This window comes from Andrena cerasifolii, chromosome 3 (assembly GCF_050908995.1).
Source record: "Andrena cerasifolii isolate SP2316 chromosome 3, iyAndCera1_principal, whole genome shotgun sequence".
NCBI lineage: Eukaryota > Metazoa > Arthropoda > Insecta > Hymenoptera > Andrenidae > Andrena > Andrena cerasifolii.
In genome coordinates, this window is record NC_135120.1 from 2,447,698 (window position 1) to 2,463,052 (window position 15,355).

A 15,355-nucleotide genomic window follows, 5' to 3' on the forward strand; every position below is an offset into this window, starting at 1 on the left:
AACGTCAGCGTATAATAATTTAAACAAAAGAGACGGAGCATTACTTTAAAGTTAAAATTCTAGGAGGGAAAGAGACACCACTACATAGGGGATAGAATCGCATGCATTTTAAAGCTAAAATTTTTTCAAAGCGTTCCGATTTAACGTCGCTGCGTATCGCGCGATCTCGCGTAATTCGACTCCTCTGGAGCGGCCGTGCGGGATGATGTCACTTGGCGGCGCGAATGATAGAAAGAATTATGCAGCGTCAGAAAATCTTAAAGTTAGGTGACGAGGAGGATGATGGGCGAATGAAATGGTACAAATCATAAAATTAAAAGAATATAATTAAAAGAATGTAATTTAACATTTTTTACTACGAGCATCATCTACAATATGATTGATTGCACATGCTAACAATTCACAATCGATCAATGAATGCTGTTCGAAGTGTTCGCTTTCACAAATTAATTTTACATAATCTGTTGGCGCGGTAGCGCTGCGTAGAACGTCTACGAAAGTGGCATATTTACTGCTTACAGAGTACATATTTTCAGTTAGCCACGTATACATATGTTCAATGCAATGATTGTACGCGAATAGTTTACACATCTTGGCTTCAGTCATATATATGACAGCGCGATTATCGGTGATTTTAAGGGGGCCATCTCCGCGGGCCTTTGAATGTGTGAGTACGCTCACACAAGCTAGGAAAAGCGTGCACGTATACGCGTGTAGTAAGCAAATCGTAAATTACAACTTTCGTCCTGGAATCGGCCCGAAGGAAGTTTTTGCGGGTACAGTTGCCTTCAGTAGACATCTGTGCAGGGTGGTCTGGTGCGTTTGAACGCTAATAAGCACCCAACTTTGAAATAATAATGAATTTATGACTCGAAAACTGTCCGAATGAAGCTTCAAGGCTTCTCCGTTGGTGGCGCTAATGGTGCACTGCAGCCATGTAGCACCAGCGTGACGTGTAGGTAGGGCCGACGCGAGGTTAGCTGGCGCCCTTGTGCAAAAAAATTTTTGTTGTCCCCAATTTTTTGCACTTGTTTTCTATTTAATATGTTTAAAAGAATTACATTTATATTTAATTTATGTGAGGTGTTAGATTCCTTTATTATTAAGCGTACGATCTAGTTTTTTAGCGTCCCATTCGGCTGGCGCCCTTGTGCGGCGCATGGTTCCGCCGGGCCTGCGTATACGCGATGTAGTAAGCAAACCGTAAATTACAACTTTCGTCCTGGAATCGGCACGGTGGACGTTTTTGCGGGTTTAGTTGCCTTCAGTAGACTTTCGTGCAGGGTGGTCTGGTCCGTTTGAACGCTAATAAGCACCGTACGTTGAAATAATAATGAATTTATGAATCGTGTACTCAGGACAGCCCGAAAAATGACAGAATGAAGCTTCAAGGTTTCTCCGTCACCGGCGTTGATGGTATATTCGTGCCTTGTACCATCAAAACCGGTGGAAGTCCAATCTAGCCGATAAATGTAGGAAAGACATAGTTGCCGAGACGTATCGAGAGTCGAATCGCGCTGTTGCCGCATTTCCCCTATCAATATTTTTCCATCGAGGAGGCTTGAATGAATCACGGCGAAGCAGTTGGAGAACAGAGATGGGCAAAGATAATATCTGGATAAAGTCAAATAAAAGATACTACAGTATTGTCTCATGGAACGAGAGCGAGCAAGAGGCACTGAAAGCGAGCGAAGGTGGTGCGAGATAGACGACGAGATGTTGTTTGTCTCGCTCCGTCTTTCGGACGCCTGACACTCGTTCCATCTCGCTCCCCCTATCAGCTAAAAAGAAGCGAGAAACGAACACTGAGAATTAGGGCTCTGCTCGCGATACGAGCTCAACGCCGCGCCGGTCCCGACCAGCGAGGATTTGGGCTGTTCGGCGGCGCACAGTGGGGCATTTGGGGTCGAAACACGGCACTAAGTCCTTTTACAAAAATATCGCTAAACTGCAAATTTTCTTTTACAGGTAGTTGATTGCAGGTATTATGATTGTTTTTCATATTCATTAATTTTTAACGCGACTACACGGTTTCGAAGAAGAGAACCACGAAACTCTTCAGAATTTGTATTGTTGTTTATAGTATTATTGTTTGCTTAATTCAACTAATTTTTGGTGGAATTAAGTGTTGAGGTATGTATTTGAAGTGTACCAAATTTGATTTTGATATCCCTGATATTTCTGGAATTATATCTTACTGAATGTCCCAATTTTCATTGTTTATTTTTAACGGGAGTTCAAACGAGGTAGTTAGAGGGACGAGAAGGGGTCTATGACGTTTTTTTTTTACAAAAATGCCTTTCCTGCCATTGAAATTCAAAGTAACTGAAGTCTTTTTACATGTGAAAGATGCGGAACTTTTTCCTATGTACAGTGTGCACGATATTGTCGGCAATTTGTAAAAAAGTACTATGACCCATTAAATAAACAAATTTCATTAATTTTTCTGTACCAATAGGATCACAAGCATACGTCCTAACTGAATGAAATGGAAAAATTAACGATAAATATATGATTTGGGTGAGAAAATGTTTTGTGCTGTGTTTCGACCCGAAATGCCCCACTCTGCGGCAACTTGTAATCTCGGTTGGAGAGGCGTACAATGTTGATAAAATGTAAAATGTCACGTTTTCAATATTCAGTAACATACTGCTGAGATTTTCCACATTAAAATGAATTCAAATGCGGTATAAATCGAATAATTAAATATAAATGCGAAACATTTCTAATCTAATAATGCTAAAAATAATCCGATTTATACCGTGTTTAAATTCATTTTCATCTGGAAAATCTCAGCAGTATGTTACTGAAACGTTCATGTCGATACAATAGAAAATGAGAAAATTTTACATTCCATTGAAACAAAGAAAATGAACAATCATTGATCAATTAGAAATATTATATTTTTAAATATTTAATATTTATATTGTAATATTAATAATTATTAATAATAATGGGGTTGCCGCCGCAGCCCCCACGGCCGTACTTCAAAATTTTCAGCTCCTTCTTCAACTGAAACAGTACCATAAAAATTACATCTTCTAGTTCTACGCCTACATATGAGCCGTTATTTCTTAAACTGGTATAAGTCCATTTATTCATACATTGGGATATTTAAGGGTATGCTTTTGAATCAACAAAATATTCGCATCCGTAAATCAAATCGGGTAATGTTTTTAAAACTATAAACTTGTGTAATTTTATTATGGAATAATAATCAATAAAAATGTTAAAGAAAACAAACGATTTTTTAGCTACAGATCGACTTATACCACTTTCAATAATAATACAGTATTGTCTCCGTATGTGTTCGGTTTGGTGCACACGATACGGGTTTGTTGCTATGTATCTCCACCACTTCTGTGTCACTCTTGCCCGGCGAAGGCGAGAGCGAGATGGAACGAGAGCGAGCGAGAGCCACTGAAAGCGAGCGAGACGACGGGATGATGTTTTATCTCGCTTCGTCTTTCGGACGCCTGACACTCCGTCTTTTGCGTTCGCGGCCGTCGCGCAGGCAAAGCGTTCCATCTCGCTCCCCCCTTCGGCCAGGAAGAAGCGAGAAACGAACACTCGGAATTAGAGATCTGTTCACGACAGGAGCTCAACGCCGGCCCGACCAGCGAACACTTACGGAGATAATACTGTACACACACATAATTTCAACATAACTTACTTTTGCTAGAGCTTTCTCCAACTTTTCCTCGCTATCTTTCTTCTTCTCCTCCTTTTTCTCCTCCTTTTCTCCTCCTTCTCTCCTCCTTCTCTCTTTCCCGTTCACCATTCTCCTGCTCCCCCCCTCCACTTCTCCCCGACGGGGTCGGGACCGTATCTTTCATCTGGAAATGAAATGTTGAATGTATTATTTTTGGCAAATAGTAAGATGGTACAGCGTGATTCTCTCGCTAGAGTCCTCAAAGACAATAGTCTAAGAGCTGGATACATACGGGTCAACGTAACTCGATGCAGTCATAGTTCTTATTGTTGGATTAGTGTTGCCGAATGCGAAATCCCCGTCTGCCGAGTCAGTCCGGAGAACTAACGCGGGGGTGGACGGTCAAACAGGTAAAATTTGCAGCATAATGAACGTCATTCTTGCTTTTCTGAAATTTCATATACTTATTGTTTACGCATAATGAACGATATGCAAAATGGCAGACCACCACGTGGAGGATAAGACGTTGGCAGACGTCGATGAAAAGCGCGATACGTGGCTTGCGCGCTAGTGCAAGGGAGAAATATACATTTGTTTCTCCTTTGCCCTAGTGGGACCGCCGTCGGCCGCATATTGGAACGGCAGCCGCCTTTAGGGCCCACTTGGTGGTCTGCCATTTTGCATATCGTTCATTAAATGCGTAAACAATAAGTATATGAAATTTCAGAACAGCAAGAATGACGTTATTATGCTGCAAATTTTACCTGCTTGACCGCCCACCCCCGCGTTAGTTCTCCGGACTGACTCGGCAGATGGGGATTTCGCATTCGGCAACACTAATCCAACAATAAGAACTGTGACTGCATCGAGTCACGTTGACCCCTATATAGCCAGCTCTCGATCTACAATGCCACCAATAAACCGTGCCTCGCTGAGTTACGTGGAAGTGACGAATTCCACGTTCTGCATTTCTCAACAGATCTTTGCGAAAATGGCGTCAATCGATATCGTGCCGATGAAAATGGTACCACGCTAACTTCGTTAAAAATAGTCCGAATTACATGACATGATTTTAATCGGGAGAATGCCAGGAATGCATTGGTATCACTGCAATATCGATGCAATATAGATCTCTCTAGCCAGAGAGTCACTCTGTATAATAGTATACAATATAATACTTACATTTTGTGAATTCTGCATCGTCTCTATCGCTCTAGAGTTCGTGAGCCAACTGTTGCTTGCCACGCAACAAGTCCTTGGGCAGACTTATTTGTGGAGGGGGAAACACCTACAGGAGCCTTGGTTACATGTGCGTGACTGATGCGTGCGCAGTTTACGCAACACAACCACCGCTCCTGTAGGTGTTCCCCTCCATCAGTGGCACCTCGACCCCCCCCCCCCGATCCCTGGTTATTTAGGAGCCCGGCGACTATCTTCACAATTTCTTAGAATTCTTTATTCCAGAGTGAGAGAATCCGCGGATATACTACGGTATGACCCAACCAACGGAATGAACTGAAATTTTGAGGGGTTGGGCGGGAGGTGGAGAGACCCTCTAATATAAAATTTCCGCTGCGGATATTTCTTAGTTTCTGAGATATTAATAAAAAAATTTCGGCATAATACATTGAAATCTACCTATGTATACAGACGTTACTAACACAACCATCTTCTTCGTTTCACAGTCGATGATACAATGTACGATATTGACCTCATCGCGCGATGCTTGTAACTGCATCAGTTTTTATTCCCAATACAGTACAGTAATACTAGAATATTTCCAAAGTCACATCGGTTCGCTGTCGTGCTTTCCGCGCCCCACGCACTGGTCTAGCTCCAACCGGTGGCCGATCGAGACGAAACTTGCTGAGTATTACGAGGGGTATTACAAAATTTCAAAAGTGGAAAATGGCGTGGGGGGGGGGGGCAGAAGGGCTCACGGGTAGGGAGGCCTCCACCAACGTAAATAAATTTCCAAAAAAAATTAACAATTTTTTATTAATATTTCGGAAACGAAATATTAAAGAATACCCGAAGCTACAATTTTAGATTTAGGGCTCACACCCCCTCCCCACCCCACACCCAGACCTCATCTCGATCGGCCACTGGTGCCATTCGGAAGAATATCCTTTATTCGTTGCATTTATTCGAATAAAACTTTCGAATAAAAAAAAAAGGTAATTATGCAGAACTGGTGTTTCCTCATCGATTTCAATTATTTTTGGATATGTTGCCGGGGATATGATTCTGAACAACTTTTTCCTATACATGTTACCGCCGCTCGACCTTCGTTGCCGAGATATTTGCCAGAAACTATCGGTATAATCCGACCATTGTTATATAGTCTGTTGAAAACCTTAGTGTTAACTTAGTTTAGTAAGCGCTAGTAACTGTAAGCCCTTTGTTCATATAATTCTTCTGTAACTATGGGATTTTCTGTCCCGGATAATAAAATAATATAATAATAATACCGATAGTTTCTGGCAAATATCTCGGCAACGAAGGTCGAGCGGTGGTAACATGTGTAGGAAAAAGTTGTTCAGAATCATGTCCCCGGCAACATATCCAAAAATAATTGAAATCGATGAGGAAACACCAGTTCTGCATAATTACTTTTTTTTTTTATTCGAAAGTTTTATCTCTCACTTTCGAACAAAGAATTCTAAGAAATTGTGTCCTCAATAACCAGGGATCGGCGGGGCTCGAAGTACCACTGTTGGAGGGGAACATCTACAGGAACGGTGGTTGTGTTGCGTAAACTGCGCATGCATCAGTCACGCGCACGTAACCAACTCCTTCGGATTCACGTTTCACGTTCACGGTTCGCGTTTACGTTTTTTGTAACGGGCAGTAGGATTTTGAGTTGTGTTGCGTTGTGTTTGTGTTTGTGTTGTGTTTGTTGGTTTAGTGTGGAATGAGTGACACTCTAAATGTGAATATGCAGGATGTGGAAGAAGATATGGACAATAATTCTCCGTTTCGTCCACGAAAATTACGTTCGTCCGCAAGGAGATTTTCGAAACGGAAAGTACATCGCCAAAAGAGAAGATCTTCAGCCCTTCAGAAGAAACAAGAAATCGAAAAAACGGCAGACGACACTGCCGTAGGACATTCAGAAGAAGTGACCGAGGAACGTATGGTAGAGGAACCATCAACATCCGATGGACAAAATCATACGTACCAAAAGATAATGCACTCAACCATCCGATGAAGACACTGATACGGCCAGTTTGGGAGAAACTGAAGAGGCGCTTCAAGAATTTGATGTTGAAAGTAACGAAGAAGAAAACTTCGTTATAGAAAAAGTTGCAAAGAACGAGTCGCAAGAGCAATCGCGTCTCCTAAATAGCAACGATGTAATGAATTTTCAAAATGTGCTTGCTCAATTGCAGAAAATAGGTAAACATGCAAAACATAGAGAAGACTGCGGCATTGAACACCTACGAATAACTGGTGTGAAACGGTGTGGCTTCAAGAGCATCTTCAGCGTAATGTGCACTTTATGCCATTACAAAGCTGAAATCCACAATCAATCGAACGAAGCCGAAGAAGTGGATAGCAATCAGGGCGCCGTTAATGCAACAATCTTATGTGGAGGCAGTTATGCTCAGTTGGAACACACTTTTGCAGGAGTGAACATACGTTGCATGTCGAAGAAAGAATTCGTGAAGAATCAAGATGAATTCGTCAAGTCCGCAATTGCCGCTGCAGAAGAAGAGATGTTAGCAGCGGCTGAAGAAGAAAAACGTTTGGCGATTGAGAGAGGCGACGTTCTTCCCGGGTCAGGGACCCCTCACATCCCCGTTGTGGCCGACGGAAGCTGGATGAAGAGATCCTACCGCAGTGGATGTTACGATTCTGCGTCTGGAGTCGGCGTGATAGTTGGCTATCACACGAAAAAAGTATTATTTTACGGCGTTCGGAACAAAGTTTGCAGAATTTGTCGGATTGCTGCGAAAAACGAGAAAGAACCCCGAAAGCACACATGTTTCAAAAACTGGAAAACATCTCGAGCATCGACTGCTATGGAAAGCGATGCTATAGTAGAAGGATTCAACACTAGCGTAGAAAAACGTGGGCTCGTTTATTCTACACTGATTGCTGATGGGGACAGTAGCGTGTATAAGAAGATTATTGATGCGGACCCATATAAGAGACAGATTCGTGTAAAAAAGATTGAATGCACGAATCATTTGTTGCGAAACTTTTGCACAAAAATGAAAGCGATTGTAAAAAAGACCACATCTGGACCATTGAGACAAACTGTGGAAAGTAGCATTCGCCGGATGCGCACGGACATCGTGAAAGCCGCAAAGTTTAGATACAATCAGAATGTATCAATCGACGAGAGAACGAAGAATTTGTATGGCGACATACAGAATGTTCCAAGCCACGTGTTTGGTGAACACGCAGAGTGTGCAAGACTAGAATATTTCTGCGATGGAAAGAATAAAGAGAATGAGAAAAACATCGTTCCAGACTTGATGAAAATTGGAGTGTACCAGGACGTGAAAGAAATACTTCGTCCACTATTAGCTCATGCGGAGAGCTTACTCTATAATACTACTAATAACGCTGTGGAAAGTTTGAACGGACTAATTGCCAAGTACACTGGCGGAAAAAGATTAAATTTCGCCGAAAGAGGATCTTATACAGGGAGATGTGCTGCTGCTGTCGTGGAGTACAACAGTAACCAAGTGCACTCGCGATTGGATGCGGTTATGAAGAAGAAAACGCCCGAGGTTGTGCACCAAATGGAAGAAAAGAAAAAGAAAGAAAAGGAAAAGAAAGCTGCAAAACAGAAGGAAACGAAGGCTGCGCGATATGTACGCAAGCATTTGCCCTCGCAGAAAGATTGTGATTATGGACAAAATGCACAGAAGCCATCCGAAATGTACGAACTGGAGCGGGAAAAGCATATGCAAATGCTCAGTGACTGGCAAGAGAAAAGACATGCCATTGAAGATGAAACAATCGGACAAGCAAAGAACCGCAAATGGTTGCAGTACAGGTCCAAATTGTTGACAGCATCCAATTTTGGACAAGTGTGCCGTCGCCGACCTGACACGCTTTGCGCAAATACAGTAAAATCAATTCTTTATCCGAAGATAATTAGTGCACCCGCGGTGGAATACGGGAAAGAATGCGAGAATATTGCTCGCGAAGAATTGAAGAAGCAATATACAGATATTGCGGAATGTGGATTTTTCATCGACAGCTGCATCGCCTTCTTAGGAGCTTCACCGGATGGAATCATCGGTCAAGAGGGTATTTTGGAAATCAAATGCCCCAAATCAGCGGAGAACTTTACGCCTGAAGAAGCTATTGAACAAGTTCCCGCTGTCCGGCGCATGTTCACGCGTAACGCAGGTATTTCAATAAGTAAAACGCATCACTATTTTTATCAAATACAAGGCCAGTTACACATTACTGACAGAAAGTACTGTATATTTTGCCTTTGGACCCCGAAAGGGTTGAAATCTATAAAAGTAAAGAGAGATGATGCGTTTTGGAAAAGAGAAATGGAGCCAAAACTTGTTCAATTTTATTTAGAATGCATGCTACCCGAATTAATAGATAGTCGGCACAATAGGTGCATGACTATTCGGGAGCCAAAATTTATTCTAGCATAGAGAGCGAAAGAAAAACCGAAAAGCTTGAAAAAGCGAAAAAGGTCTCCCTCCAGAAATAATGAAACTATTATAACGGCCCGGCGTCGCACCGCGTTGTAAAGCGCGGTACCACTGACCCCGTCAGTGGTGACAAGTGCCAGCGATGGCACTTTTACTCGCGGATCATATGATCACGCGAGTCGATCGACGCCGCCGTCACTTCCCCGAAGAAGTGACGAAGAAAATAATAAATATGATCGATCCGGCGTCGCACCGCTGACTATCGTCAGTGGTGACAAGTGCCAGCGATGACACTTTTACTCGCGGATCATATGATCACGCGAGTCGATCGACGCCGCCGTCACTTCCCCGAAGAAGTGACGAAGAAAATAATAAATATGATCGATCCGGCGTCGCACCGCTGACTATCGTCAGTGGTGACAAGTGCCAGCGATGACACTTTTACTCGCGGATCATATGATCACGCGAGTCGATCGACGCCGCCGTCACTTCCCCGAAGAAGTGACGAAGAAAATAATAAATATGATCGATCCGGCGTCGCACCGCTGACTATCGTCAGTGGTGACAAGTGCCAGCGATGACACTTTTACTCGCGGATCATATGATCACGCGAGTCGACCGACGCCGCCGTCACTTCCCCAAAGAAGTGAAGAAGAAAATAATAAATTTAATTCACCCTTTAATTTTTTCAGACACATTTCTAAGTTCACAGTGGAGCTGTTACTTTTTGACCCGTCGGGTAACCGGCTACCCGGAACAACTTCAAGCCATTGAATGTGGTATTGTTCGATCATTTTTAGCTAATATCAAACAATACCATAGACAATAAAGCATTCAATTCCTTGAAGTTGTTTCGGGTAGCCAAGTACCCGACGGGTAAAAAAGTAACAGCTGTACTTCACAGGAGCAGACAGACGGAATCGGGCTCGATCAAATGCGCCAGGTTGATTCACACGGGCCTCGCAGGTATACATGATGTTCGACGAATTATTGAAACAAATTTTTACTTTTATATAAAACTTACAGAAATGTCTGCGATCATTTGTTACAGGCGGATTCTTTACCAAATTACTGCAAACATGGTTTATGGGACAGTAATGTCAGGACAAATGGAATGATAAGTACCATATTTCAGGTAAAGTTTAACAGCTTATACATCTGCAGTAAAATTTTGTACGTTTACAAAACTACAATTAAGTATTTCCTAATGAACTTCATAATGTGTTACAGATCCACACTGCCTATGTCATCTTTCGGTACGAGCGACCTAAGAAAATTGTAGGAAGACCGTCAAAGAAGAAGAGGAAATACACCATTTTTATCTGTCCATTTCAAAGGGGCGAAAGCTTGAATGTCGAATTTCAATTCTCCAATCAAGTTGGATTGATTTATTGTAATGACTATAACTTGATTAGAAACAAAAAAAATATAAAAAAATGTTCTGTTAAACGATTTTGTCAAAAAGGCACTAACAACTAAAAAATACTTCTAGTGTTGTGCTACAATTTCGATGGTGTTTTTCAACTTTAAATAAAAACGTGGTTCAGAATATTTCATAACAGAATATGAATCAATTTAGTATAGCCTCAAGTGTCGAAATGAATTTGTTGCGAGATATCCTGCTCCACGATTTTATGTGCAAATACACCATCGAAATTGTAGTATAAGAAAATAATTATTTTTTACTTTTTAATGCATTTTTCATAAAATCGTTTATTATAAATTTTTTAATATACTTTTTCTAGTTTTTAGTGTTTGTGGATTTACATTACTCTTATTGCTGTATGCAGTTTAACAGTTTGCTTGAAGAATGGTTGATTTATTGTTATGGGTTATTATTTATTGGTGACTAGGTAATTTTTTCACCCACTCGGAGTTTTTTCATAATTTTGTATTGTCAACCAAACTACGCACCTCTGCAAAGTTTCGAGGGAATTGGATGGTTGGAAGTGGTTTAAAATTGAGTTTCCACATTTGAATCAAACAAACAAACAAACAGAGGATCGTAGCTAAATAAAATCGTTTAATGGGACATTCCCAAATATCAGTATTGTTAGTACTGAACTCTGGTTTATATTGATAAATTTTTACAACCGTGGAATAACAATTCCGAAGAAAACCATGTACAAAACTATTATTGAAACAGACAATTCTTGTTGATATAAAAGTTGATATAAACACCAGTCTCGACAAATTAGCATCTTTTCTTAGCGCGGATAAATTAAAAATTTTACGATCCCAATTTGAAACAATATCCATCGAAGATTTCAATTTATTGACGCGAAAGGGTGCATTTCCGTACGAATACCTTGATTGCACGAACAAGCTGCATGATCCATGCTTACCACCGCGCGAATCATTCTACAGTTCGTTAACAGGTGAGACTGTATCCGAGAACGATTACGCGCACGCCGAGACTGTCTGGCAGCGTTTCGGGATGAGAACCTTGGGCGAATACAGCGATTTGTATTTGAAAACAGATGTCCTGTTATTGGCAGATATTTTTGAAAATTTTCGCGAAAGTTGTATCAAGAGTTACGGATTAGATTCCGCGCATTATTATACTTTACCTGGCTTTACATGGGATGCGATGCTAAAACATACCAAAATTACGTTCGAATTGCTCACAGACGTTGATATGGTCATGTTTATCGAACGCGGTATACGTGGCGGTTTAAGCCAATGTTCCGGAAGATACGCACAAGCCAATAACAAGTACATGCCATCTTACGACGCATCGGAACAGTCATCGTACTTGATGTACTTTGACGTAAACAATTTGTATGGATGGGCAATGTGCCAGCCCTTACCATACGCCAAATTTCAATGGGTCGAAGATGTCGCAAATTTTGACGTGTCTTCGATCGCTGTCGATTCGCCCACGGGATACATTCTCGAGATAGATCTGGAATACCCGCAAAGTTTGTACAACGCTCACGCCGATCTACCGTTCTGCCCAACGCGTGCCAAACCACCTGGCAGCAGACAGGACAAGCTACTCGCAACATTATAGGATAAGCAGCGTTACATTATCCATTACCGCAACCTGCAGCAGTGCACGCGTCATGGTCTTCGTATTACAAAGATACACCGCGTGCTTCAATTCGCTCAATCTACCTGGCTCCGCGATTACATCGAACTCAATACACGGTTTAGATCAAGCGCGACAAACGATTTCGAAAAAAATTTGTGCAAATTGATGAACGACGCGTTATTTGGCAAAACTATGGTAAATGTGCGAAATCACGTATATGTAAAACTTTTAACACACTGGGATGGGCGATATGGCGCGGACGCAATGACCGCGAAACCGAATTTCCACAGCCGAAGTGTTTTTTCGGAAAATTTAATAGCTGTTGAATTGCGAAAACTCGAGGTGAAATTCAACAAACCGATATACGTGGGTATGTGCATTCTAGACATATCGAAAATTTGTTTCTACGAATTTCATCACGAGTGCATGTCTCCATTGCATGGTCAAAAATGTAAAATATTATATACAGACACTGATAGCCTCATCTATCACATTCAATGCGATGATATCTACGAGACCATGAAACACAATATCAATAGATTCGACACAAGCGATTATCCTACTGACAATCCATATAATATGCCCCGCTTAAATAAGAAGGTTCCGGGGCTGATGAAGGACGAAAATAATGGGATGATAATGACCGAATTCGTAGGTCTTAGAGCGAAAATGTATGCACTCCGCGTAGATGGTAAAAAAGATACGAAAAAGGCGAAAGGCGTCAAGACCAACGTCATAGTCAGAACGATAAATTTCGACGACTACGCGCAGTGTTTGCATAAGGAGATCGAAATGGTTCGCAGGCAATCATGCATACGGTCGAAATTGCACAAAGTGTACACAATTTCGGAATCCAAAATCGCTCTAAGTCCAAACGATGACAAACGGTACATCGTACCCGATTCAACTGACACGCTGCCCTGGGGACGTTATAGAGTACCATTGTAAAATAAAAATTATTATATTTATTAACTCGTTCTTATAAAATAGTGGAATTATGTAAAATAAAATTGCTCACACATGTATATATATCATTGTATTTTATTGAATCATGTATCATTATTATTATTTTACAATACATTATTTTTATTTATCCATGAATTGTGTGATTTATCAAACCCCAGCCACTTGACACATACCTTATCCCCCTTTCTACGCAGCACTTTTTCCACTAGATACACATCAGAATCGGTGACGCGTTGCAGCTGGTGTTCATAGAATCCTCCGGCAACGGGTTTTCCACAGGAATCGACAAGCAGATACGTCGCGGGATTAGTTGCTTGTACTTTGGCTATCTTGAACACCTCCGTTGTCCAATTCGGCGTATAGCCTTTATCGAAGATGGTTTTAAATTTGCTTACACGCACAAACTCGCCCAACTTGAATCTCGCTGGAGCAGCGATCTTTATGTTGCTGTATACGGTGGCTAGCAGCTTGTCGGCGATCGCAGGGGTAACATCGTAAGGACGCATTCCGATGGTTCTATGTTTTCGCGTGTTATACTCTGCAAGTAGACGCGGTAGTGAATCGGTCCATCTATAGGTTCCATTGAGCGTAAACAGTTGAGCTCCACATATTGTTCTTCAAAGTTCGATTGAAACGTTCTACGACGGAGGCCTTCATCACCGAATACGTCGAATAATGATTAATGTCGTGCTTTTTCAAGAGTTTTTGCACATCGGTGTTGTAAAATTCTTTTCCTTGATCGGTTTGCAAATTTTTCGGATATCGATCTCTAAATATCTTTACAAACGCTTTAGTCACCTCAGCGCAACTTTTAGTCTTGAGCGGCAACGCCCATGCATACTTGCTCAACACATCAATGACGGTGAGTATGTAGTGGTGACCCTGGTTGAATCGCGAGTATGGACGCATTTCTACAATGTCAGCTTGCCACAAATCGTCGTATCCACGCTCTATGACGCGCCTCCGAGGAAAATGTCTTCGAGCTGGAGCGTGCAATTCCTCCACAAGTTGTAGCTTTTTGTGGTCATGGTTTTCTTCACTCATAGATTTCGATAAGGGCTGCATGTTTGATCGCAGATGTATCTTTGCCACGAATGATGCGATAATTATCGTGTACGTGCATTATGTGCTCTCCACCGCCCCAAGGAAATTCTGGACAAGTTCAACCGTCTCGCATGATTCTCCTTCGCATTGTTGCTGCGGGATAGGATTCAATGCTTGCGATATCTTTTGAACGCTGTTTTGCAACGTCAGCATATCTCTCTGAAACGCGACCAGCTTCATCTCTAATTCTTCCTGCTGCTCTCTCAAAAGTTTAATGCTCTTTTCCATATATAGTTTATTAACGGCATCTGTGTCGGCCACTGGCTGAGCTACGCGTCGTATCTTGCGGGATTTTGCATCAAAGTCGGCACCGGTCACGCAAAGAGCGGTATCACGCATATAATTTCGAAGCATGCCGCTCCATTTGTAAGAGTCCATTCTTGCTGCTCCACTTTTCTCGAGCGATACCCCCAGTTTGTTGATCGGAATCTCGATGCATACAGTGCACCTCATCGGCGCACGGTTTAATTTATAATGAGGCCTACCTCGCGGAGTTCCTCAATAATCGATAGTTTCTCGTTGTCATTCGAGTTGTTACCCGCCTGACACGACACTTCCAGCTAACGGAATCGGTCCACCAGCTCGTTGGGATCATCCCAGTGCACATAATCGATCTTGTTATCGTTTACCACCATGACTCGCGGTGTCCTTAGACCTTTCCCCGCATTACTGACCAATATACGGGGTAGTAGTGGCGCAATTACATGTTTGTACTTGTATCCTTTGTTACCCAATATGGGATTTTGTGCGCTATGGCCACGTCTGTGAGCATTCGTCATCAGCAGTATACTTTTATATTTTTGTTTATCAGCATCTGTGTATATAGCATCATCGGGAATTCTCTTGAAAATTAGTTTGTACAGACCGGGCGTTCCTCCATATCTTATACCGTCTATGATTATATTATCATCCTTGTCCATACCGAAAGCCTTATCCCCCAGCATCATTCCACTACCACCAAAGTGT

The 15,355-nt window shown here is 41.9% G+C and overlaps 4 protein-coding genes across 8 annotated transcripts in view; 3 read left to right on the forward strand and 1 right to left on the reverse strand.

Moving 5' to 3' along the window:
• Gcn2 (eukaryotic translation initiation factor 2 alpha kinase Gcn2) overlaps nucleotides 1-15,355 on the forward strand; it is a 387,266-nt gene that overhangs the window by 125,778 nt on the left and 246,133 nt on the right. The window lies entirely within an intron of this gene.
• Nucleotides 1-15,355, reverse strand: part of LOC143367013 (uncharacterized) — a 236,059-nt gene that overhangs the window by 36,781 nt on the left and 183,923 nt on the right. The gene's annotated exons all lie outside the window — the stretch shown is intronic.
• On the forward strand, nucleotides 7,300-9,445 carry LOC143366938 (uncharacterized). Its single transcript, XM_076808424.1, has 2 exons — nucleotides 7,300-7,317; nucleotides 7,367-9,445. Exon 2 carries the CDS (start codon nucleotides 7,372-7,374, stop codon nucleotides 9,283-9,285), a length of 1,914 nt encoding a protein of 637 aa, XP_076664539.1. The 5' UTR covers nucleotides 7,300-7,317; nucleotides 7,367-7,371; the 3' UTR covers nucleotides 9,286-9,445.
• LOC143367041 (uncharacterized) lies at nucleotides 10,067-13,324 on the forward strand. 2 transcript variants are annotated; one of them, XM_076808654.1, is made up of 3 exons: nucleotides 10,067-10,251; nucleotides 10,337-10,420; nucleotides 10,516-13,324. In XM_076808654.1, the coding sequence occupies exon 3, from the start codon at nucleotides 12,485-12,487 to the stop codon at nucleotides 13,265-13,267; it is 783 nt and encodes a 260-aa protein (XP_076664769.1). In that variant the 5' UTR covers nucleotides 10,067-10,251; nucleotides 10,337-10,420; nucleotides 10,516-12,484; the 3' UTR covers nucleotides 13,268-13,324. The 2 variants fall into 2 exon arrangements, with proteins under 2 accessions (XP_076664769.1, XP_076664768.1); XM_076808653.1 differs by having other exon boundaries at nucleotides 10,067-10,420.